Genomic DNA, 23156 nt, shown 5'->3' on the forward strand with positions numbered 1-23156 from the left:
GTGTGGATTCCTGCCACCCAGTTGCTCCTATTGGGGATAAAAAAAACCCAGAGGCAGGGCATCCCTGGGTTGTTTTGCTCCACTGGCTTGTAGCAGGAGCGACTGAGTGGTGGGAACTGGTACACTCACTCGCTGCCACATTGTTTAAAAAAAAAGAAAACCTCAGTTGTTGTGAGGTATGAACTGGGTCATTCCCATACAGTAGGAACATAGGAAGCTCCCTTATACTCAGTCAGAATATTAGATCTATCTAGTCTAGTATTGTCTATTGTGACTTACAGTGGCTCTGCAGAGTTCAGAAAGGAGTCTTTCATATCACCTTCTACCTGATCCTTTTAGCAGGAGATCCAAGGACATAAGCTGGGGCAATCTGCATGCAGACTCTTGCTTTTTACTCCCCCATCATCAGGAGAGAGGAGGAGATCTAACCCTATAATCCCCCCATATAATCACTCGTCTCCTGCCTGTTTGTGTGTATCTAGGGGCCAAAAGAGACATTACTTTAAATCCATGTCTAGCAGCTACATCTCCCCCATATATTTTTTTACTCTAGGGTAGGTGGAGGGCCCCCGAGCTTTAAGATCCAGACTGAGCCCTCTGCACCTACTCTAGAGTAAAATGAAAAATCATCATCATGGCGATCACTCGTGACCAAGTAAGATTGTCTTCCAAAGATAGACTCTATATAGATAACTACTTAAAAAAAAAAAAGATGAAAAGATGAAAAAGGACATAGGTGCTAGATACAGATTTAAAGTAATGTCTCTTTTGGCCCAAACACCACAGGGAACAAGAAGCGGAAGATGTACAGTTCCCATGGCAGAAGACATGTCACAATAATTAAAAAGTTAAAAGCTACTCACTCTTCCTATTTCCCCACAGTGTCAGGTTTAATGCATGGACATCCAACCATTGCTAACTGGATGGGTTTTTAGAGGTGACTGGATGTCTTCCAGCAACACTTGTGGCTGGGTTCAAGCACTGGGAATTTTGTGCTGGGTGGGGGGGAGGCAGGAGGAGGTCACCTGCCTTAAAGAGCCATAGGCATGAAAACAGTGTTGTTCAAAGAGATGGACACTTTCTATTCCTCACTTCCCCCTTGCTCTCTCTAGGAAACCTCACACAAATCTGCCCAACCAAATTACAGGCTTCTTCCTAAGAACATGATTTGCAGTTAAATGCATTATTACAAATCCACATTGCTTGGCACAAGTACTCATTGGAATATGGATGGGCTGGGACTCTGACAAACTTACTCATTTTTGACCAGGCTTTGGTGTTGAATGCCAGACTCTATGAACTACTTATCAAATGTACTTATAAATACAGTCACATAATTCAGAAGAGATTAACACCAAACTCAACTATGACTTCATTTGAAAAGCCACAGAAAAGATTTTGTGTGTGTGACCAAAAGCCCTGATACTTGGAATTATTCAGTCCTGTTGCAAAGGCAATGCCAGCTCCAGGTTTTTGAGAGCCCTTGGGCAAGACACCTTCAATGGACCCCCCTCCTTCAGTGTGTCTGCCTTCTCACTGCCATTGTCACCAGCTTCTACTGCTTCTCATCTTCTTTCTCATCACTGCTACCATCTGTTTGCTTGACAAGCAGAGAACCAGTAAGCAAGTAGTGCAGTCTCATCTGCTGCTTCTCTGTCTCACCACCACTATTGTCTGGGCCAGAGCAAGTGGAAGAAGCAGGTTGCAATGGTGAAGAGGAAGAGCAGCTCCTGGGGGCTCTCATCGGAAAGCCCCTGCTCTGGTGTGGGCCCTCAGCAGGTGCCCAACCATGCCTACCCTTGATGCCAGCCCTGTACAAAGAGACTCCTCATAGAATGCATTATTACTATCCCCTTCCCATCACTATGCTGGCTTTGCACCAGTGCACCACAGTTCATCATCCAGTCATGCCTGGAAAGCCAAGGCTGTCCTGGACCTTACTTACTTGCATCCAGTGCCTGTCGCTCCCTTGACCCTCACTTCTGCTGGGAGTGGGCTAGATACATGTAAGCGAGGCGTGTGAAGACCTCATCTAACCATAAATGGCTGAGTGCATTGCACTGCATTCAGCCAAGCAGCAACACACCTATCAGCATGGCTTGTGGGGTAAGGCTTACAATGCATTCTGTGAGGAGCCCCTCTTTGTATGCAAAAGGAGATGGATGGTGCCTATAGCTAGCAATAATGAAGTTCTAACTAATCAGGCCCTACATACATAAAACCTTGCAAAGTCCTTGAATTTTTTAAGAATGCAAGAGCTGCAACATCAAGCAGTATCCAATTACTATGAATTTGTCTGATGCTTATTTTAATTATTCTAGTCAGAAAGAATTCTCCTGGCATCCGTTGCGAAGTCACGTGCTAGTTTGAAAAATTCCACTGCAGTCAACTAGCAGCCCAAAACTTGCTGATTACAACTGCTGCGTTAGGCTCCTTGAGGTTGGATTTTACATTCTAACCAGCACTGAAACAAACGTTCTTTCAGCTTGAAACAGGGCTACTGCTCCAAACTGCACAATAGCAGTGGCAGCAAGAAGTCGTCTCTTTCTGGTGGCCGCCATCATGGCCACCATCTTTCTGGTGCCCCCCCCCCCACTGGCCCCAACTAATCTGGAAATAAAACTACATGAAGATGTAGTGTCATTCCCAGTGGTGTAGTGGTAAATTTTGACAGTCTCATCATGGCAGTCACCATAACCACATCCCTAAGAAGAATTAAAAAATTCAGGTAGCTGTATTGATCCATACCAACGAAATAAGTTCTAGTAACGTTCTTCTCCACCAGAAGTAGGTCTGGTAGAGCACATGGTTTGTATGCAGAAAGCCCGAGGTTTGATCCCCAGCATCTCCAGGTAAGCCAGGAAAAACTCCTGCCTGAAACCCCAGAGAGCCGCTCCCAGTCACTGTTGACAATATTGAACTAGATGGCCCAGTGGTGTGACTCAGTATGTACTTAACAGCCCATTCAAGAACAAGCCACCCCAAAATCTTTTGCATTAAAACAGGGAACAATATATTGTTGCTGGGAAATTTCATTTCCTCCCAACTACTTTGAGAATTGCAGCTAAGCTAATAGGGAACAGGCAATTCTAGGAGGGTGGGGTGGCACATGATGTCAGCATCACTGCAAATCACTGTGAGCCCTGGCTCTAGTACACCACTGGTCATACCCAGATTACTTCTTGGGGGGAAGGGCGACTACCAATTGGAGACCACTGGGAAGAGTTCTTCTTGCCACCATTGACACTTACAAGCCAGTGCTATTTTGTTCACCCAGACACACAAAAGCCACCAAAATCCCTTCCCATATCACTTCCCACAAATGGGGCAAGATGGTGGGAGCCATTTCAGCTGAGCCCTAACTGAACATTACGTTTACTTACGCTGTCCACAGTGTGTTCCTGTGTATCCCTTCTGACAGAGGCAATGGTCATCACTGCAGCTTCCTCCATTCATGCACCTGATGTTACAATGTTGCACTTGAAAAGAAAGACAATGCATTACTCGGCTGTGTTGTCTCGAGGATCTAAACAGCAAATGGCAATTATTTTTAATGCTTAATTCTGTGAAGCGTTGACCAGAGCTACCGTCACGTGTCAATGCAAAATGCTTCATTCTCTCAAGACCTTTTGAGAACCTACATCACGGGGAAACCCCGTGAGAGAACTGCCAGATATGGAAACACTCCAAAAATGTGGTTCAGTGGGAAAATGTCAAGGCAAACTTTTGATATCAAACCAACACAGAATTCTGAGGAATGCATCATGCACGTCCTCCAGTAAGAACCCTACCCTGCTTCTGTATTAGGACTTCCAACTTCTAATTCAAAGAATGCACTTATGCTTTTTGATATTCTTATGGGTGGGGAGGGCTTTGATGGGTGGATTCTCCTCACCATGTTACCGAAATTTTAAGAGAACCTGCACCTGCCAGATCTCTTCCTGCTGTGCCAACACTGAAGGCCCAGAAATACCTTTCAGGGCCAGATGTTGGCAGCCTGCTGTTCAGAACCAAGAAGATAAATGGTAAATATTTTCAACTTGTATGAGGAAGAGGGGTATAGAGGAACTGTGTGGCCAATTCAGGCCTTCCTGTATGCTGATACATTTACACTGTGGCACAGAAGCAGCACTACTTGTTTAGATTGTAATGTTAAGTGACTGGACAGTTACACAACCTGAGCTTCCAAAGCTAACTTGAAAGCCACCACTCACCATGACAAGCTGAATACAGACAGGTACATTGGAGTGGCATTGCTCTATCCCTGCATATCTATGGCAGAAGGCATATATTCTTGGTATTGCTGACTAGACAACCAGAAGTCCAGTGTTCTGAGAAGCACATTTTATTTATTTGTTTGTTTGTTTGTTTATTTCATTTATACTCCACCTTTCTCCCAAAAAATGACATTCAGTGGCACTCATTAGGAAGATAACCCCTTAGTTTTTCAGGGGTTGGTAACTTTTGGCCATCCAGATGTTTTGGCCTACAACTCCCATCAGCCCTAGCCAGCATAGCCAATGGTGAGGCATGATGGGACTTGTAGGCCAAAAGATCTGGAGGGCCACAACTTGTCTACCTCAAGCTTAGATGAAAGATATAGAAATTAGGCTAAGCTGTCTTCCTCTACAGAAATCATGTCATGATCTACCCCACATATTCCAGTGCCACTAACCAGTAGCTAATATGTAGAATCTAATAGGCTGGCAGAACTTGAAAGCTTGCATGGCAGGGTGCCGATAATAAGGATGAAGTGGGAACGAACACTTAAACCCTGGGTTCTTCACTGCTGTGAAGGAAAAAAAAAAAAAAACCTCCTGCAGTTTAGTTCTTTGCTTGCTGTAGGAGAAGAGATGCCAACTAGAGCAGACACTAAAAATGGAGCCAGGAAACAGATTCCATCTCAACAGAAACCACATGACAAGCTCCTCCCGAGATAAGATTACTGTCAGGTTAGCATTTTGCTGTACTTTAAAAGAGAACAGAATACCCAATATGTTAGCTGATGTGTTCAGAATGACACAGCAATGAATACAGTAACAAGAAACCACTGTATTTTCTGGACAGGTAGTAAGCCCACTGGCAGCCTGTACTCTTTTATAATATTTGATATCTTGCAATCCAGTAAGGTTGAAATAATAATTTTAACTTTATTACAACACACACACACACACACACAAAACACCAACTAAATCTCCTATATTGCAAATCTATTAAAATTATTAATATTCATATTAACTATAGTATTTTAATAATTAAAACAGTATAACTTCTCTAACGTCATTTATTCTCACAACACAAGTGAAAATTAGGCCAAACTACATTATTCCCATTTTATAGATTGGAGGCTGACACACAGAGAGACCATGGGTGGGTTCACACATCACGCTAAACCACCCTGCGAATAAGCCACAGTGGGTTGGTTGTTCACGGAACAACCCACGGTACACCAACAGACAATTGGGCTGGCCGTAGCTTGTTCTCTCCCTCAGTACTCCAGCCAGCTCTGGCATGTATCCCAGGGGACTATGTGGCAAAAAAACCCTTGTCTCCTCATCCCAGCCCTTCCCCACTCCGATCACAACCCCTTTTAATTCCTGGGCTTTTTTATTTTTTGGTGTCTCAAAAATGCGCAATTGGAGTCGCAATTTTTTATTATCATTTCTGTCTCTCATTTGCAAGTATGCAAGTGTGTCCTTATGGTTGTCTGATCAGTGGAGTCATTCCTGGTCAATTTCCTTCTCTGATTCAGCTGTTGAAGGCAGCAGTGAAGGGGAGTAGGTAACATACAAGGAAATTGTGTGAACAAAATGCTGTGTGAACAGATTGCTGGATGAGATGGACCTCTTCTCATGTTCTTATTTACAGGATTACAATGGTTCCCAAAACTTTCAGGGATATTTAGAAGGAGCTCTTTTATATTGAGACAGACCATTGGTCCATCAAGCCTAGCAGGGTCTACGCTGATGTCAGCACTCTCCAACATCTCAGAATGAGGTGGAATGCCAGCAGTTGAACCACGAACCTTTTCTTTGTGAAACATCTGTTCTGCCATTGAGCTATAGGCACAATGAAGCCAGTGTAGTCACTTTTCAAACTGCATTCCCAGGAAACCCTGGGGTTCCTCAGAAGCCTATTTAGATGTCCCTCAGTATCAACAGTGGCAAACAAGCTTGCTTATAAAACACCATGACTACCACCCATTTTCTCCTGCAATGTGGAGTTGTGGGGGACATGTGAGGCACCTGATTTGAACTGAGGGTGTTCCCTAGAACACTCCCCATAATTATCTGTAACATCCAGGCATTTCTAGGCTGAAAAATCAAGCATGGGAAGCGTTTCCTGAAGGCAGGAATTTTGAAAACCAGTGGTGCGGTGGATAGAATGTTGGACTTAAGACTACGAAGATCTGTTGAAATCCTTTCTCAGCCATGAGGGTGACATGATGGCCTTTGACACACCTATCCTACCGGATGGGATAGTTGTGAGGCTAAACTGTCACTTTAAGCTTTTTGAAGCAATAGTGTTTTTGAAATTTGATAAACATAATGACGTTACCATGAATTTTCATTACTGACATTGACTCAGGTAGGACATCATGCTAAACCATTTTAGAATAACAAAGATGAGCTTCCAGTTTAGATTAAACAAAGCTTGTCATGTCATCGGAACCCAACAAATTGCGATTAATCCTTTATATGGTTTGTTTGAAATAAGCCAACTTCAAACCATGGGTTATGAAGCTGGTTTGTTTAAATTAACCTTAGTTAGCATTAATTGCAGTTTAGGGTTCAGATGATACACAGCTTTGTTGGAGAGGAGAAGAAATGGGGGGAAGTGCACAGACCTGCTGCAACTCATTCTCACCATGCTAAATTATAGTTTAACATGATGTCTGAATCAAGTCACTGTGACCAGTCTTGTAAACATTTCTCCCAAGACTCATGATGCACCAAGTCCTTTAAAAAATGGAATGGGGATTTGGTCAAGATGCAATAACCTACAATCCCAAACTAATCTGGAGCATTCCATGATCAAAACACACACACAAAATATATTGTCAGCTCATGATAGCTTTCTCATACCACTTCCACTTTAAAATGGTAGTATAAATCAGTCCTCACTACCTCTTGCAGTATGAACTTTAGAAAATTCTATAGTTTATTTCTGAAAATAACCCACATTTGCCAGTTAACTGAACAGTATTTACTACATCTTAAAACATTTGGATAACATCTTCATACTCTGCCTCTGTTGAAAGCTGTAAGAACAATACTATTATTTTCCAGTGAAAGAGAAAGGGCACAATCTAGAGAAAAATTAAGCATTGACTGCCATGGGGAAGTTGCCCAATTCTCTACCATGAAATCAAGTGAGAAAGGGCTAAACTAGACATGATGTTAAATGTGTCTGCATGTAATGTACAGGTACATGTAATGTACAAAACTGGCACCAATGAGGGATTTCATCTCAATCTTCTAAGCAGCTTCTAAGGAGCTCTTTTCATCATGAAGGAAAATGTTAAATTCTCCCTCAGCACCTGCCTTGGTCCCAATGACTCGAAGCCTTCCCAGTGGCTACTATTTGCATTTTTAAAAACCTGCATGTCAGATGTAAAGATGCATTTAACATCACATCTAGCTTGGCCATTAAAGGGGTTTAACTTCACTAAGTATCTGCAGATCTGCAGAGTAATTCGCTGAAAGTATCTGCACATTTGCAGAGTAATTAGCTGGTAGTGTCTATATTCAGTTATACACTGTCCTAAGTAGATCAGAAAAAAGGTGGGCAGTGGCTTTAAAATGTATGGTCCAATTTAGCTTTATAAAATCTTAGGAAAACAGAAGGGATTAGAAAACACATAGGAAATGATATCATCTGTCAGGCGGGGTAGGAACTTAAACCACAAACTGATTTCAATTAGAGTAAAGCATGCCAAAAGTTAACTTCCATTCCCACATGATTACCAAAGCCATTTAAATACTTTGAGATAATAAGTTTAACAGTAGCTTAAATATTGTTTTTTTTTTAACTTTACTTTTTTAGGCTACAGGCTAAGAATACTTCCTCTATCTTTCGCTTATATGTAACTATGTAATTGGGGATAGGGGTGGAGGGAGATTCCATAATTTGTCTTAATTATTTTCAAAGAAGCTTTTTCCAAAGTAAATAATTTCTCATTCAGTTTTAATTATCTGGCAGTCAAGGAACTTAAATCATTATTTCAGAGGAATTGTTTAAGGCCTGGGTGTGGTTGCATGTATTCAACATGCTGAAAAATTTACAGTAAAGGATTTTTTCTCTCGTTACATTACAGTAAAGTAGCAAACATGTGTCCATTCAATCCAACTTAAGGAGGAGGGGGCATAGCTTAGTGAGAGAGAACGCATGCTTTGCTTGATAGAGTCCCAGGTTCAACCTCTGGCAATGCATCTCTAGTTACAAGGATCTCAATACCAGAGAAAAGAAAGACCTTCCCCCTGGAAACACTGGAGAATAGGCTGCCAACTGGAGCACACAATGTTGGGTGAAAAGGACCATGGGCTGACTCAATGTAAGGCAAATGTACAATTTACATGGTGTCAGGGCTGACCCAAGGAGCCTCGTGTGGCGCAGAGTGGTAGGTGGCAGTATTGCAACTGAAACTCTCCCCACGACCTGAGTTCGATCCCAGCGGAAGCTGGGCCTCGGGTAGCCGGCTCAGGTCGACTCAGCCTTCCATCCTTCCGAGGTTGGTAAAATGAGTATCCAGCTTGCTGGGGGAAAGGTCGTCATGACTGGGGAAGGCCATGGCAAACCACCCCGCTATAGTCTGTCATGAAAACGCCAGCGCAAGTGTCGTCCCTCTAGGGGTCAGTAATGACCCGGTGCTTGCACAGGAGGAACCTTTCCTTTCCAGGGCTGACCCAAGACATTTAGCTGCCTGAGGTATAGGACAAGATGCCCCTCTGCTCAGTCCATGTACAGAAGCAAACTGAAATAGCCACTGAATTTTACTTCAACGCTGGTGAAGAGCCACTGTCTTCCACTACCATGGAAGACAGCAGGCTAGCTTAGGGCATGCAGAGTAGGCCTTGTGGCACACACAGCTCTGTCCAACAGAGGGGAAGGGCCAGGGGACTCAGGAAGAATGGTGGGGGGACTGTTGCTGCTGCCTCACAGCATCTGGTGCCTGAGATGGTTGCCCCACTCTGCCTAATAGCAGGGCCAGACCTGCATGGAGTTATTCCAGTGTAAACTGGGAGGGGAATCAAATCTTGAGCTCAAATCACAAGTATTTGCACAGTAATAGTATGGTGGAGAATTTCATTTAGTTCACATTTTTAAGTGAATTAACCTAATTTGCACTTCCTGGAAAAATATGTGGAATGGGACATATCAAATGTTAGTCCTAGTTAGAGTAGACCTATTGAAATGAATGGAACTAACTTAACTCCCATTCAAGGGAGCCAACATTGAATATTAACCAGATTAAGCACGTCTCTGAATTTTGCAGTGCAGTTTTCAGCTCAAAGAAATGCATACAAAAAAACGTATTTTAGTGGGAAATGCATACAATTTAAATGCAAATTGTCTTGTGTTTTTGTTCTTCTTTTTTTAATTCACAGAAAACAGGACCGATTTATGATTGAACGTATGTGAAACTCCAATGGCTGCAAAGTTGCGCGCTTACTCGGAAGCAAGTCCCACTGTTTTCACTGAGGCTTACCGTCTCATAAGTGTATTTAGGATTGCAGCCTTAATCTCTGGGTGAGCCAAAGCCAAGTAACGAGTGCTCAGCATTGGCAAGAAAAGGCATAAACGTGTCAGAAACAACACTAATGTCCAAATGCGTTCTGCCCACAACAAGTTGGCTTTAAAAGGAGATTAGACAAATTCATGGAGGACAGGCCTACCAGTAGCTGTCATGACAGAGAAACGGATCCTCCAGATTCATAACAGTGTGCCTCTGAATACTAGATGCTTCACCTGCTTAATTTCCACATGCTAGGCAGGTGTTAAAAGGCACAGGAGCAGACCCAGGAAAAAGATCTAACTATCCTTACCCCTAATCCCAAATGTAATTGATTATCAGTAAATTGAAGACAAAAAACCCCCAAGAAAATATTTCACAAAACATACAATTAATGTATGGAACTCCTTGCCACACAATGCGGTGACTGGCCCAAACATAGATGGCTTTAAAAGGGGAGTGGCTTTAAAAGGGGGATTAGACAAACACAATAGACGACAGGTGTAGCAATGGCTACTAGCCATGATAGCTAAATGGATCTCTCAAGTTCAGAGGCAGTATACCCCTGAATAACAGTTACTGGTGGGCAACAGCAGAGGTGGGCTATTCTCTTCATGTTCTGCTGGTGAGTTTCCTGGAAGCATCAAGCTAGCCTAGCCTTCCCCAATTTGGTGCCCTCCAGGTGGTTTGAACTACAACTCCCGGGATTTCTGGCCATTGGCCATGCTGGCTTGGGCAAATGGGAGTTGAAGCCCAAAACATCTGTAGGGCATTAGGTTGGGGAAGGCTGAACTAGCCAGTGTTGGAAACAGGATGAAGGAATACATGGACCTTTGCTCTGATCCAGCAGGACTCTGCTTGTATTCAAGGGAGGGTGGCCCCGCACCCTTCCACAATCTCTTTGAAATGCTTGGGGAAGAACCGAATTGCAGGAAAACATCTGTGAGGTCTAAGAGGATAAATGCAGAGGAGGATCTGGAATGTTTTAAGACATTCAGAGCTGTCTTCACCAGCCATGTCTCAGTTCTGAGGTCCAGGCAAAGAACAGATGTAAAGCATTAAGCATCTCAGGCTGTTGCTTAGTTTAAGGAGTAGGAAAAAAACCCTACTACATTTAAGAATCTTATTTATCAATTAATCATTGCAGAAGTCTGAGGTTGGATAACAAAGTAAAAGAAATGTTAAATTCCACTGAAAGCATTCATGTTTATAGAGGACTTTTCTGATGATAACTTATCAGAAAATGTTAGCTTAGAAAAAAGATGAGTAAAGTGGGGAGACATAATAGAGGTGTATAAAATGATGCATGGTGTGGAGAAAGTGGATCTCATAATACATAATACTACGGGTCATCCAATGAAACTAATAGGAGATTCAGGACAGACAAAAGGAAATACTTCTTCATCCAGCACATAATTCAACTGTGGAGTTCACTACCACAGAATGTAGTGATGGCCACCAAAATAGATCACTATAAAAGGGAATTAGACATATTCATGGAGTTTAAGGCTATCAGTGGCTACTAGTCATGATGGCTATATATTGCCTCCAATATCAGAGGCATCGTGCCTCTCAATACTAGTTGCTGGGGGAACGTAAGCAGGAGGCTGCTATTGCACTCACGTCCTACTTGTGGGCTTCCCAGAGACACCTGTTTGGCTACCGTGGGAACAGAACACTGGACTAGATAGCCCTTCGGTCTGATCAAGCACAGCTCTTGCATTTTTATGAATGAGGTTTCCTACGGCTTGTGCTTGCAAACTTTTGTTCCTGGGGTCGCTTCTAGTCAAGGGGACATAGCTCAAGAGCAGAGTGCATACTTTACATGCAGGGGTCCCAGATTTAATCTCATGCATCTCCAAGCTAAAGACATGCTGGGCAGAAATATGTCTTTTCTAGCCCTACTGTCTTGAGAGCCACTGTCAGTCAGAGTAGGCTGTACTGAACTAGAAGAACCATACGCTGACTCAAGAGGAGGCAGCTTCCTATGTTTAAAGGGGGAAAGTTGCGATTTCCGTATTGCAAACAGCCATATGCCTGGCTGGGCTATGGCAAATTAGAGCCAAACATGCTATGCAGTCAGCTGCACTTAGGAGCAATTTCTTGCTGGATTGTACCATTTCAAACTGTGAGAGGCGGGACTGGATGTTTGAGGTTCCCCCGCCCACTCATTTAAAAAAAGCATCCTGCACATACAAAACTGTATGTCAGGGAGATATAGCAGTTTTGTATTTATAAGATAGGGAGTAATCAAACATATGATCCCCCATCTGCAGTCCAAAATGGTATAGCCAAGCAAAGGCAAATGTGATACTGTTTTGATAACGTTCTAGGATAGCTCCATGTTCCGGGGGGATCTTGGTGAAGTGCCATCAAGCCGGGGCCCACCATCCTCAGGGCCTCCCAATATCTGCGTACTGATTCACCACTATTGATTTATCAGTACCAAACCTTCATGGCTTACCCCTGCCAGCAGCAGGAACACTGCAATCTACAGCAGGCAACTGCAGGCCACCTGCCATTTTAAATTTTGTACAGTGTTCTTGTGTAGCATCACTCCCAAGGCTTTGTGGGAAATTTGAAATGGCAGGCTGCCTGCCACCAGGTAAAAATCAATTTGGGGGAACAGATGGGCGCAATTAGAGCAGATGTCAGCACCTGTGGGCCCTTGGCAACTGTTTGAAGATGCTGGGTGCCAAAGCCAACCCAGATCATGTTTTTTGCCTCTAAGGAGGCTAAAACTGAAGTTACCTTATCAGTGTCAGACGCATCACAACATGTGTCCCTCTCACACTGCTCCATAGCCGGCCACATCACCAGCTCACCACACATGACTTGGAGCTTCTGACCTTGCCTATGTTTACATATAACGCTAAATGTTTTAGTACAAGCTGGAAACAAGACTTGGACTCATTCACTCTGCCAGCTCCCCTGAATCCTGACTTGTCACATCCAGTCTGGATTAGGAATTGTGGTTGATCACAAATTCTGGTTGTTAAAGAACCCAGTTTCATAACCCATGGTTTGAAGTTGACTTTTTTTTGAAACTGACTAGAGTATATGATAAACCATGATGCCCCGACAAGCCGAGATGTAGAGAAAATGAAAGTATGCACTGCTGGAGTCCTTCACAGGACGCCTGAGACTTCATTCAGGTTTGTTCCAGCTCTTGCATGTAGCACTAAACCATGGTGAACACAGCCTTAATCTCTTCATTTTCTTATTTTAGACATCTGTACACTGCTGTTCGAAAACTCAATGCAGTTAAATAATAAAAAACTACACGCTGCAGATACTTCTCATGCTGCTAGGGTAACTTTGTAAAGGACCCTAAGAATTCCCTGCAAGCAGCCAAGAAAAACTGGTGTTTTTTTTTCTGATTAGGCAACAAGTAACATATGTATATCATCACCAGTTTATTTGTATGCTGCTTCCACAATATTGTTCATTATTACAACCAGATCAACAGCAGCAATATATACAACTAATCAACTAACTACTCAGTTCCATAGCAATTCCATCTTTATAGTATATAAACTGTAAGAATTATAAATATTAATAATCCAGTTATCACACAACAAGAGAATCGATAAAAATAAATATCACTAAATCAACCATAAAAATGGCATTAAAAATAATCTAGTTAATCTAATCCAGCATCTTAAAAATAAAATGAGGAGAGAGAATCCTAGATGCTAATAGTGAACTCATTCTCCAAGTGTGGATCTTTATGTAGTTAAAACAGTAGCAACTATGCCTCAGACACAAACAATATACTGGGGTGTAAAAATGTCCCATGGGTTTTTCCAAAGAAAACTGGTCTAGAGAAGGAGGCTTAAGTACTCTGGGTGTCAGTAGGTTGGCACAGCTATGGGATTTCACTGGGGGAATGTTTACCTCACCAGAGCCAGATTTGTCATGGCGGTAAAAAAGCAACAGCCCCACAACACCCCAAAACATCCGTTTTAGTAATAAATGTTTTACCTGAGGTGGTAAAACTTTAGGTGATAGTTTATGACAGTTTTCTAATATTTTGAGTTTATAATATACTTTGTCTGACACCAGAGACACGTGTTTTTTGTGGGGGTATTTTACCACCCCAGGATACATTGGAAAATGGCTTGGGGTAGTAAAATGCCCCATAGATATATTTGTGTGCATTTTTTACAACCAATGCTTGAGGATTAAGGTATTAGACTAATATAGCTCTTTTAAAAGGAGTGGCACTCTCATGGGACCTTCCCCACACCACCACCAGCCCACCACCTGCTGTAACCTCAGGGGAAATAACCCCCTCCCAGAAGTTGCTGCAGATGTTGACAAAGTCCCAAGGAAGGGGTTTCCACACATAGGCAGGTCTTGCAGCTCCTGCAGGCTCCAAGCAACAGCAGCAGAGTCTTCAGTGGTAGGTACTATCATGACTGGTACTCGTATTACTCCCCCACTACTCAGATGTTCCCTGTTGTTTCCTCTCTCCTGCTGCCGGTTCTGTACCTCAAACATTTTATGAATGGGATTGTCCTTATGAAATGTTGGCAGGGGGACTAGTAGCTTTTGTGGACTTTTTCCCAGGCCTAAGTATGTGTGTACCTATTACCTTCCTTTTGTGGAGTTCACCATCTTAACATGGTAATGATGCAGTGGATTCGTCACTATGAGTTTCCTGTTTTATGACTGGCATAACAAAATGTTCAAACACATGGCAATACTGTAGTCCATAGCATCCTGAGAAATTTTCAAAACTGTGATTTGATTCAGGATATAATAAGTTGTAATCTTAGCTTTCTTGGAGAATTCATAAAACTAGTTGCTCCCAAACTGCCACAAGCACACCAAAAGAGACTCTAAGGTAAAACATCCACAGATAACCAGTTTTTCCTGAATCTCATCTTTGCTGGTAGGTGATTAGGCAAAGGGCAGGTGTAAACCTCAGGTTGAACAGGCCCTTGTTGTGCTAACATGCCTCCTGGGAAACCACCCCAAAGTGAACTGTGGGCAGCGCAAACCTTGCGGATAAATACATGAATAAAACAGAGAGTTGAACTACTAATCCACACAACATTGCCAAGCAAATTGAGATTTGGCAATTTACACAACCCATGTTGCTTGTAACTGGGTTTGCTTCATAAGAACATAAGAACCGTGCTGGATCAGACCAAATGCATATCTAGTCCAGCATTCTGTTTCCACAGTGGCCAGTCATGTGTCCCACTGGGAAGCCCACAAAAAGGACATGAGGGCAATAGCACCTCCTCATTGTGTTACCACAGCAACTAGTATTTAGAGACATACTGCCTCCAATACTGAATGTAATACACAGCCATCATGCTTAGAATCATAGAATCATAGAATGGTAGGGTTGGAAGGGGCCTATAAGACCATCAAGTCCAAACCCCAACTAATTACTAACATAATTAGTAGCCATTATGCTTCCTATTGTGTATGGTATTATTATTTTACTTATAATAAATGTTCACCCTGCTTTTCACTCCCTAATGGTTGTCTCTACCTATTTTATGAGCCCAAAAAAGATTATAAACCAATTTCAGAATGGCAATACCATTCTTAAAAACATGTCAATGGTAATTAATAGCAACACTTAAAAACTAGATCATTTAACCCTTGCAAAAGCCAGTCTGTCTCTGATTTTGCGTTACCAGATACCACAGGGGCATGGCACAAGGAAGGAAAAAATATCCATCCCCTCCTGTTTGTCTCAGTAATTTCGAGTGCTGTTGTCAGCTGCACTAGAGAGAACATGAAGAATTTTCCAGAAAGCATATAACAACTGGCAAGCCAAATGCAATTGCCAATACATGTATGGTATTGGTTATTTTTAATTTGGTCATAAGGAATGTCTGCAATAGCTAGAACCCGTCACTAGATTGCCTTAGTTGTGGTAAATGATTAATACTGAGTCACTGTTTAGTTGTCTGAACTACTAATTGACTGTCAAGTTAAAACATACCACCTTGCCAGCTCAAGAGCTAAGTAGAAAAGGCTAGTCTAGCCTTGGAATACATACCTGATTTTGAGCCACAGGATGGGGCAATCTGGCCATTTGGACATGTGCACATGTTCGGTCTTGAGCAAAATCCGTCTCCACAGGAATGTCTACAAATTGCTGTTCAAAAAAACAACCCAAAAAAGATATCAACAGAGGAATATACCTTAAAGCAGGCACAGGCAACAATAAAAACACAGAATTAACAGAATGAAAGGAACATCCAGCCAACAGATCCGCTTACAAACCAAAGACCTGCTCGAATAAAGAGGCCTTTGCCTGCTGACAGCAGGACAGCAGAGAGGGAGTGAACCTAGCCTCCCTCGGCAGGGAGGGCCACAGCCTAGAAGCAGCCACACAGAAGGTCCTCTCTCATGCCTCCAGCAAATGTGCCTCTGAGGTATTAAAAGAAGGACCTCTCCTGAAGATCTTAAGACCTGGGCAAGCTCATATGGAAGGTGGTCTTTCAGGTAGCCTGGTCCCAAGCCATATAGGGCTTTAAAGGTCATAAACATGAAGGCAAAAGGAGAAAGGGACGGCAGAGGATGAGATGGCTAGATAGCATCACCGATGCAATTAATATGAACTTGAGCACACACCGGGAGAGAGCGGAGGACAGGAAGACCTGGCATGCTATGGTCCATGGGGTCACGAAGAGTTGGACACGACTTAATGACTGAACAACAACAACAACTAAGGTCATAAACAGCATTTTGAATTGTGCCCAGAAACAGACCGGTAGCCACTGAAGCTGTTCCCTATAATCAGCCCTCAGCAGTCTGGCCACAGCATTCTGGACCAGGTGAAGTTTCTGAACAGTTTTCAAAGGCAGGAGAACCAACCCCTGGGGAGTGTTTGCATCAGGACTCTGGCCGCTTTTTATAAAAGAATCCCTAACATGAATTTTAGTTGAGAAATGGAGAAATATATACGATTATGGTTGCTGGATGGGAAAAAAGGATAAGGATATGACTTTAACCCAGTGGTGGGGAACCTCTTTCAACCTGAGGACTTAATTCAATTGCAGGGAAGGTCTCAGGGGCTGCACTCTAGTACTGGGCAGGGCCAAAGGCAAAAGTGATGGGGCCAAATATACAAAAAAATACCAGCATATTGTTAGCTTAAAGCTGTTACTTCCAGTAACTAAGCCTTAGGAGAGGCATTTCAACCTTTTAGAATGGCAGAAAAACTGCACAAAAGCTGGGAAACCATCAAATGATTGGTGGTTGGGGGAAGGGGTGGGGCTTGGGGAAGAGGGCGTGGCCACCATGGGAACCTTGGAAGGCCAGATTAGGTCCCCTGGAGGGCTGGATAGGGAGTCCACGCCTGAGGTTACCCACTCCTGCCTTAACCAAAGAAAGCTGATTCTTACAATTGGTTCCTGGGGAGACTGGACTGATAGGCCTCAAGAAACAGGGTTAGAGAGAGGAGAAATGTATAGCCGACATGGAAGAGTCCAAGGCAAGAAGTTTAAGGACAGAGGTCCTGTCACACTCCTTCCTCCTCTCCCTTCGCAATCAACACACTCCAGGAACCAAGGCTTCAGGCTAACACTACTTTATTACTTAACAACTAGCTACTTTACAAATGCAGGTTCTAGGAAACTCAGACTGCAATGAAACAGCTAACCCACACATCTATGAATATCAATAGAAGAGACGAAGTGGAAGTTAGAGAAGTTACCAGCAGTCTGGGCAAGAACTTCTCGGCCAGACTCACTTTGCAGGGATTCCCCTCCCTTAGGGTGGCTCCCTCCTATGTTGGCTTCTATGAGTAGCCAACCTGGGGGAGCGTCTGAGCCCTGCCCCTAACTTTTCCCGCTTTGCTCTGCGACAGACCTTAGCATCCCGCAAGTCATGCCCCTCACTCTCCTCCTCCTCCTCCTCTGAACCCTGAGTTCTCACAGTGGAGGAAGGGGGGCGCCATTCAGGCTGAGCCATCTGTGTGTCAAAGTCTTGGGAAGAAAGTCTCGCCGTATCTGCGCTCAATAGGGAGGGTGCCTCCCTCTGTTCTAGCTGTTCCAATTCTGATTCTGAATCTGAGCTGCCAGACATCTCCATATGCTCAGATTCATTCCTGACAGGTCCCACCTCAGTGTGAGGACGAAGCCTGGGTGGAAGAGGAGGAAAGAAAAAGGAGAGACCGAAGAGGAGAGTGTTACAGTGGTAACATGCAGCAGCTATGTTGCAGAGGCTGTTTGAAGCAGCCTCCATATGTTATCCGGTAACATGTAGATCAGCCATAGACTGAGGAGATAAATGAGACCGAGGATGTGGAAATGTTACTGAAATGATAGCAAAGAAATATTCAGCTATGTTAAGTCCAACACACACAGAACAACAGCAACACTTCCTTGTTAAAAATAATAATAATAATAAGATGTGCAAAGCAACCACACACACAAAATTTTTTTAGGTGAGGTGTTAATATATTTAACTAAAATAAATAGTTAAAAAACTTACGGACTATGCACTGGTTTCCACCAGGTAATGTTTTCCATCCAGGACAACAGTAGGCATTGAAACGTGATCCACATACATTGGGTCTACAAGATAGATACAATAAAATATATATAATTTTTAAGCCTCTATAGTTTGTTTATGCCTATAGCGTTTAACCCAATGGGACACCGAATTCATTGCGATGGTGGGCACAATGTAGATCGGCCCCTGGTCTACATTGCGCCCACCATACATTGCTACATTGCATAAATTTGTTCTGGACCAGCATGGGAATTATTACAGCTGCATTTTGGTGCTCATCTGCCTGCCTGCCTGCCTACCCGCCTCCTCTCTCTCTCTCTCTCTCTCTCCCCCTCCCTCTTTCTCTCTCTCTCTCCCTCTGTGTGTGTGTGTGTGTGTCCTGAGCAACCATATGACAAAATTGTACCTAAGAAGGGCTACTGCTCGACTCTCGTGGTGGTGGGAAAGGTGGGTAAGGGACATATTTTATTTATTTATTCATTCATTCATTCATTCATTCATTCATTCATTCATTCATTCTATTAAAACATTTTTAAACTGCCCTCTATCCTTACAGATGCCAATGTGGTGTACAAATATGATTAAAATAATACAAAATATAATAAGAACACTAAAACGAAATAATCATGATAAAAACACAGAAGGCAGTAAATACAATGGAACAGACAAAACCAACCAATCACAATGCCAAGGTAAACAAAAAGGTTTTGAGCTGGCACTGAAACAATTGTGGTTTCGGTGCCAGTCACACTTCCATGGGAAAGGTATTCCATAGTCAGGATGCCACAACTGAGAAGGCTCTCTCCCTTGTTGACACATAATGTAGTTGAGATATTTGGAGAAAAGATCATCAGGGGAGGCTTAAGTCATAGGCATTTGGGGTGGGTTAGGGTATTTAAAAAAAAAAAATTATGGTAAAATTTTATTGTTTTAAATTGTTTTATGGTGGGTTGTACATCACCCAGAGTGGCTGGGTGACCAGTCAGATGGGCGATTAATAAATTTAATAAATAAATAAATAAAATGGGCAGGCTGGTACAGGGAGATTCACTCACGCAGATATTTGGGTTTCCCACCTGCCCACCTATGTCCTCCTTCTCAGGCATAATAAGATCAACACTTCAACTACAACAGTACAATTCACTCCATCCAGAAGTAGAGCTAAAACCAATTCAGAGGATCAAGGTGCTAGCTTCTAAGAGGTTCCATTGTGTTTCAGTTACATTTCTCACAGCAAGAACACCACAAATACATCTGGAGTTACCTTCTTATCAGTGGCAAACACTGCTCCAATACTTCTTGCCAATAAGGCAAGCAAAGATTTTGTACCCTTGTTTCCTGCTTGAGGAAATGAGATTTTATCGATACAGGAAATGGTATTTGTTGCTGGCTACCAGTGAAAGAATATGATTTGCAATCAAACACATGAAAGAGTCATTTTAAATGTGGGTATAAAGAGTACATTTAGTTCCAGGGCAACAGTCTGATCAAGAGAACTAATCTAAGTCTAAAGCGAACAAGCGGTTTGTAGAATAGGCCATTTACAAAATAGGGTGGCCATCTCCTACAGTTCATCTTCATATGTTAATTGCCAACCTATTCATTTATTTCTATTCACATCCCACTCCATCTGAAAGGCTCTGAGCAGCTTACACATATCTAACATTGTTATACCAAAAAATATTTTTTGAAAAGGTAGAACAAAGTTAATAGAATTTCTTGTTGGAAGAGAAGGGGGAGGAACTACCAAGAAAGTAAAGCCCTAAAGGACCAAGGTATTTTAAGAACAGTCTTCTCCTAGATCAGGAATGTGCAAATTGTGACCCACCAGATTTATTTTACTTCATTCATTTATTACATTTCTATACCGCCCAATAGCCGAAGCTCTCTGGGTGGTTCACAACAGTTTGATGTTGGACTGCAACTACCATCAACCCTAGCCAACATAGGCAATGGTGAGAGATTGTGGGAGCTGCAGTCCAACATCTGGAGGACAAGTTGCCCAACCCTGCTCTAGATGATCCTGCTGGTCCTTGCAGGCAGCGGGAACGGCCCTTCTGTGTGTCCCACCACCAGCTAACACACAGTTGGTGGGAATAAGGGAAAGAGCCTTCTCTCTAGCAACATTCAGTTTGTGGAATTTCCTGTCCCATGAGATTCGTTTTCCCATCTTTTGCTGCCAAGTTTTATTTAAGCAAGCATTTGGGATGTCCACCAACCCAACCTAGCCAGGTTTGCACATAGCAGCTTGCATTTTTAGAATGTTGACTGGCGCATAACAAGCCCCGCGGGGAAATTAACCCATGATGGCTTGTCATTATGTGCAAACCAGCCCTGATTGCCTTCTGTGAAATGGATGTTCTGTTGGAATAAAAACTGTAGGAAAAATGGTTTTGTATTTTGGGGATCAGACCCTGCCTCTGCCTTGTGTCATAGCCACAACTCAAAGGAGAATCCAAAAATGTAGACACACGTGTGTGTGTATGTGTGTGTGTGTATGTGTAAAGCTAATGGGTCTTAATTGCCCATTCAAAACCAAGCCACATCAAAGTACTTTGCATTACAACAGAAGTCACTCACAATATATTGTTGCTGGGAAAATCCATTTTCCCCACAGCTACTGTGAGGATTTCAGCTAAGCTCACAGGGGAACAGGGAAGTCTGAAGGGGATGGCAATCATCTCTTCTAATCAAAACGTCCCAGCACTTCAACCCTGTGATCCCTGGCTCCACTACACTACTGCTTACCAGTTTTTGCCTTCTACGAAATGGGTGTTTTCTGATTGGCCATGCCCAGGGGCTCCAACCATTTTGTGACTAGGCATAGCCCTCCATGGCAGCCATTTTGTGACACCCATTACTCTCTCAAAATTCCAGATGTGACCACTGGCCCAAAAGGGTTGGAGACCCCCTGTATGTGTATAAGTGAGTTAAATATGATTGTATTTCCACCAATAATCAGGGTCTATTCCACTCTCCCCCATTGTGCTGCCACCCTGTTTGCTGGGCCATATATAAGCAAGCAAGCAACACCAGTAAACAGCACTGTTGAATCCTATGGATCCCTGAAAAGCTACATTAATCAAATGTGCTGTGAACATTTATGGGGGAAATTAAGACTAGTAAACCCAAATTCCACTCTGTGGTGCCAACTATATCCATTATGTCTTCCTAATTTCTCAGGTTTCCTTGCCTCTGCCTCTCAGAAGTGTTTGTGATGACTCCCCTCCCCCGCTTCCCCCCCCCATTAACCAATTCTTCCTCACTCACAGTTGTCCTCTGCACAAATTCCATTCAGAAAAACCATAGAGCTTCTCTAATCCACATGGCACAGGGCACAATTGCTGCAGAATTCATAAGAGAGAGAACAGTGCACAACTGTCAGCTCAGATAAGCTTGTCCCTGATAGACAATGACAGGAAGGTCCTGCAAACGGATGCAGCAATGTCAAAACACCACTACTCATCGTTGGGGCTTGGTGATCCCTAACAGGCCACAGGAACGGGGGGTGGGGTGGGGATACGGGCAACGGTGCTGCTCTGAGAAAGTACAGAGCAGCCAAAGATCTCATATATTTCACCAACAACGATACTTTTCCACCAGGGAAGAGTATCTCTATTACAGCATAGGAACATAGGAAGCTGCCATATACTGAGTCAGTTCATCTAGTCCAGTATTGTCGGCACTGACTGGCAGTGGCTCTCCGTGGTTTCAGGCAGGATTCTTTCCAGCTTACTGGACTGGCTTACAGTTGCAGAAGGACTGTAGCTCAGTGGTGGAACACATGCTCTGCAGGCAGAATGCCCAGGTTCAATCCACAGCATCTCTAAGTAGGGCTAAGAAAGAATCCTGCCGGAAACCCTGGAGAGCCACTGCCAGTCAGTGCCGACAATACTGGAGTAGATGAACTGACCCAGTATAAGGCAGCTTCCTATGTTCCTATGCTGTAACAAAGATACTCTTCCCTGGTGCTAGTGCTTTTCATACTTTCTGCCTTGTGGAAATCATTTATGCATTGACATGTCTGCCAAAGATACCCTCTTTGTCCGTCATAGAACTCTTGTGGATCATAAAACATTCTGGGACATGTTCTAGCATGCACATGAGCACACAGAGAGAGAGAGAGATCTCATGTGGGGAACTGTTGAGTGTCATCCACACTTCATTGTACTGAAAATGTACCCAGTAACACACCCAGCACTCCCCTCTCCATGTCTACTGCGGGGAAAAAGTAATTGTGGTAAGCAGGCTTGTCTTTCAGAGAAGCTGATCCCATATAACAACACATTCTTCCCAAAGATTTCAGGGAACCTTGGAACACAATTCGAAAGCCACTGCTGCAAAACTGCTGGTTCAACAGGGGTATCCATAAAAGATGTCAATCCAAGAGAAGATGGGCAATTAGAACATCCCCAAAAAGGCCTCCTGGGGGCACAGATAGCCCATAGGAAGTGCTGGGTCAGACTGTCACACAACTGCCCCTGCAATGACCCTTTCCCAACCAAGCAAAAACCAAATTCTGGGCAAGAGACACTGCCCATCTGTCAGCTCCCTGGGGAGCAGCAATCACTGGCATGACTGCAAGCTTTGCCTGTGGAAAAGCATTCCACCAGAAGTCCTGGCACTTGCTGGCTAAGGCTGGCGAAAGTGTGGGAGTTGAATAAATTAAGACTGGGAGGCTAGACAGAGTGGGAAGAGAGAGCCTGAGAAAGCAGCAGCAGCAGTAGCAGCAGTAGCAGCAGAGAGAGAGAGGGAGAGAGAGAGGTTAAGTGACAGATGAGGTCTGAGGCAGGGCTGCAATGAAAGTGGTTTTTCTTTAGAGCAGACAAGGAGGAGGTGTCTGTATGGGGCACATAGGAAGGGCTTTTAAAAGAATTTTACATATATGCATGTGGAACATTTCAGAGGAAGCTGGCATTGCTACCTACTGAACGTT

General features: G+C 43.3%; 1 protein-coding gene across 1 annotated transcript in view; it reads right to left on the minus strand.

Annotated features, from left to right (window-relative positions):
* The window catches only part of FBN1 (fibrillin 1), a 262621-nt gene that overhangs the window by 221574 nt on the left and 17891 nt on the right, over window positions 1–23156 (minus strand). Inside the window, exons 2-4 of the mRNA XM_084817119.1 lie at window positions 18200–18282; window positions 15759–15857; window positions 3384–3479 (exon numbers count right to left, since the gene is read on the minus strand). Of these exons, the coding sequence (XP_084673245.1) occupies window positions 3384–3479; window positions 15759–15857; window positions 18200–18282 (278 nt within the window). The remainder of the gene's footprint in view (window positions 1–3383; window positions 3480–15758; window positions 15858–18199; window positions 18283–23156) is intronic.

This window comes from Heloderma suspectum, chromosome 11, assembly GCF_057233095.1.
Source record: "Heloderma suspectum isolate Gila_16-S chromosome 11, 16-S_ref, whole genome shotgun sequence".
NCBI classification, from domain to species: domain Eukaryota; kingdom Metazoa; phylum Chordata; class Lepidosauria; order Squamata; family Helodermatidae; genus Heloderma; species Heloderma suspectum.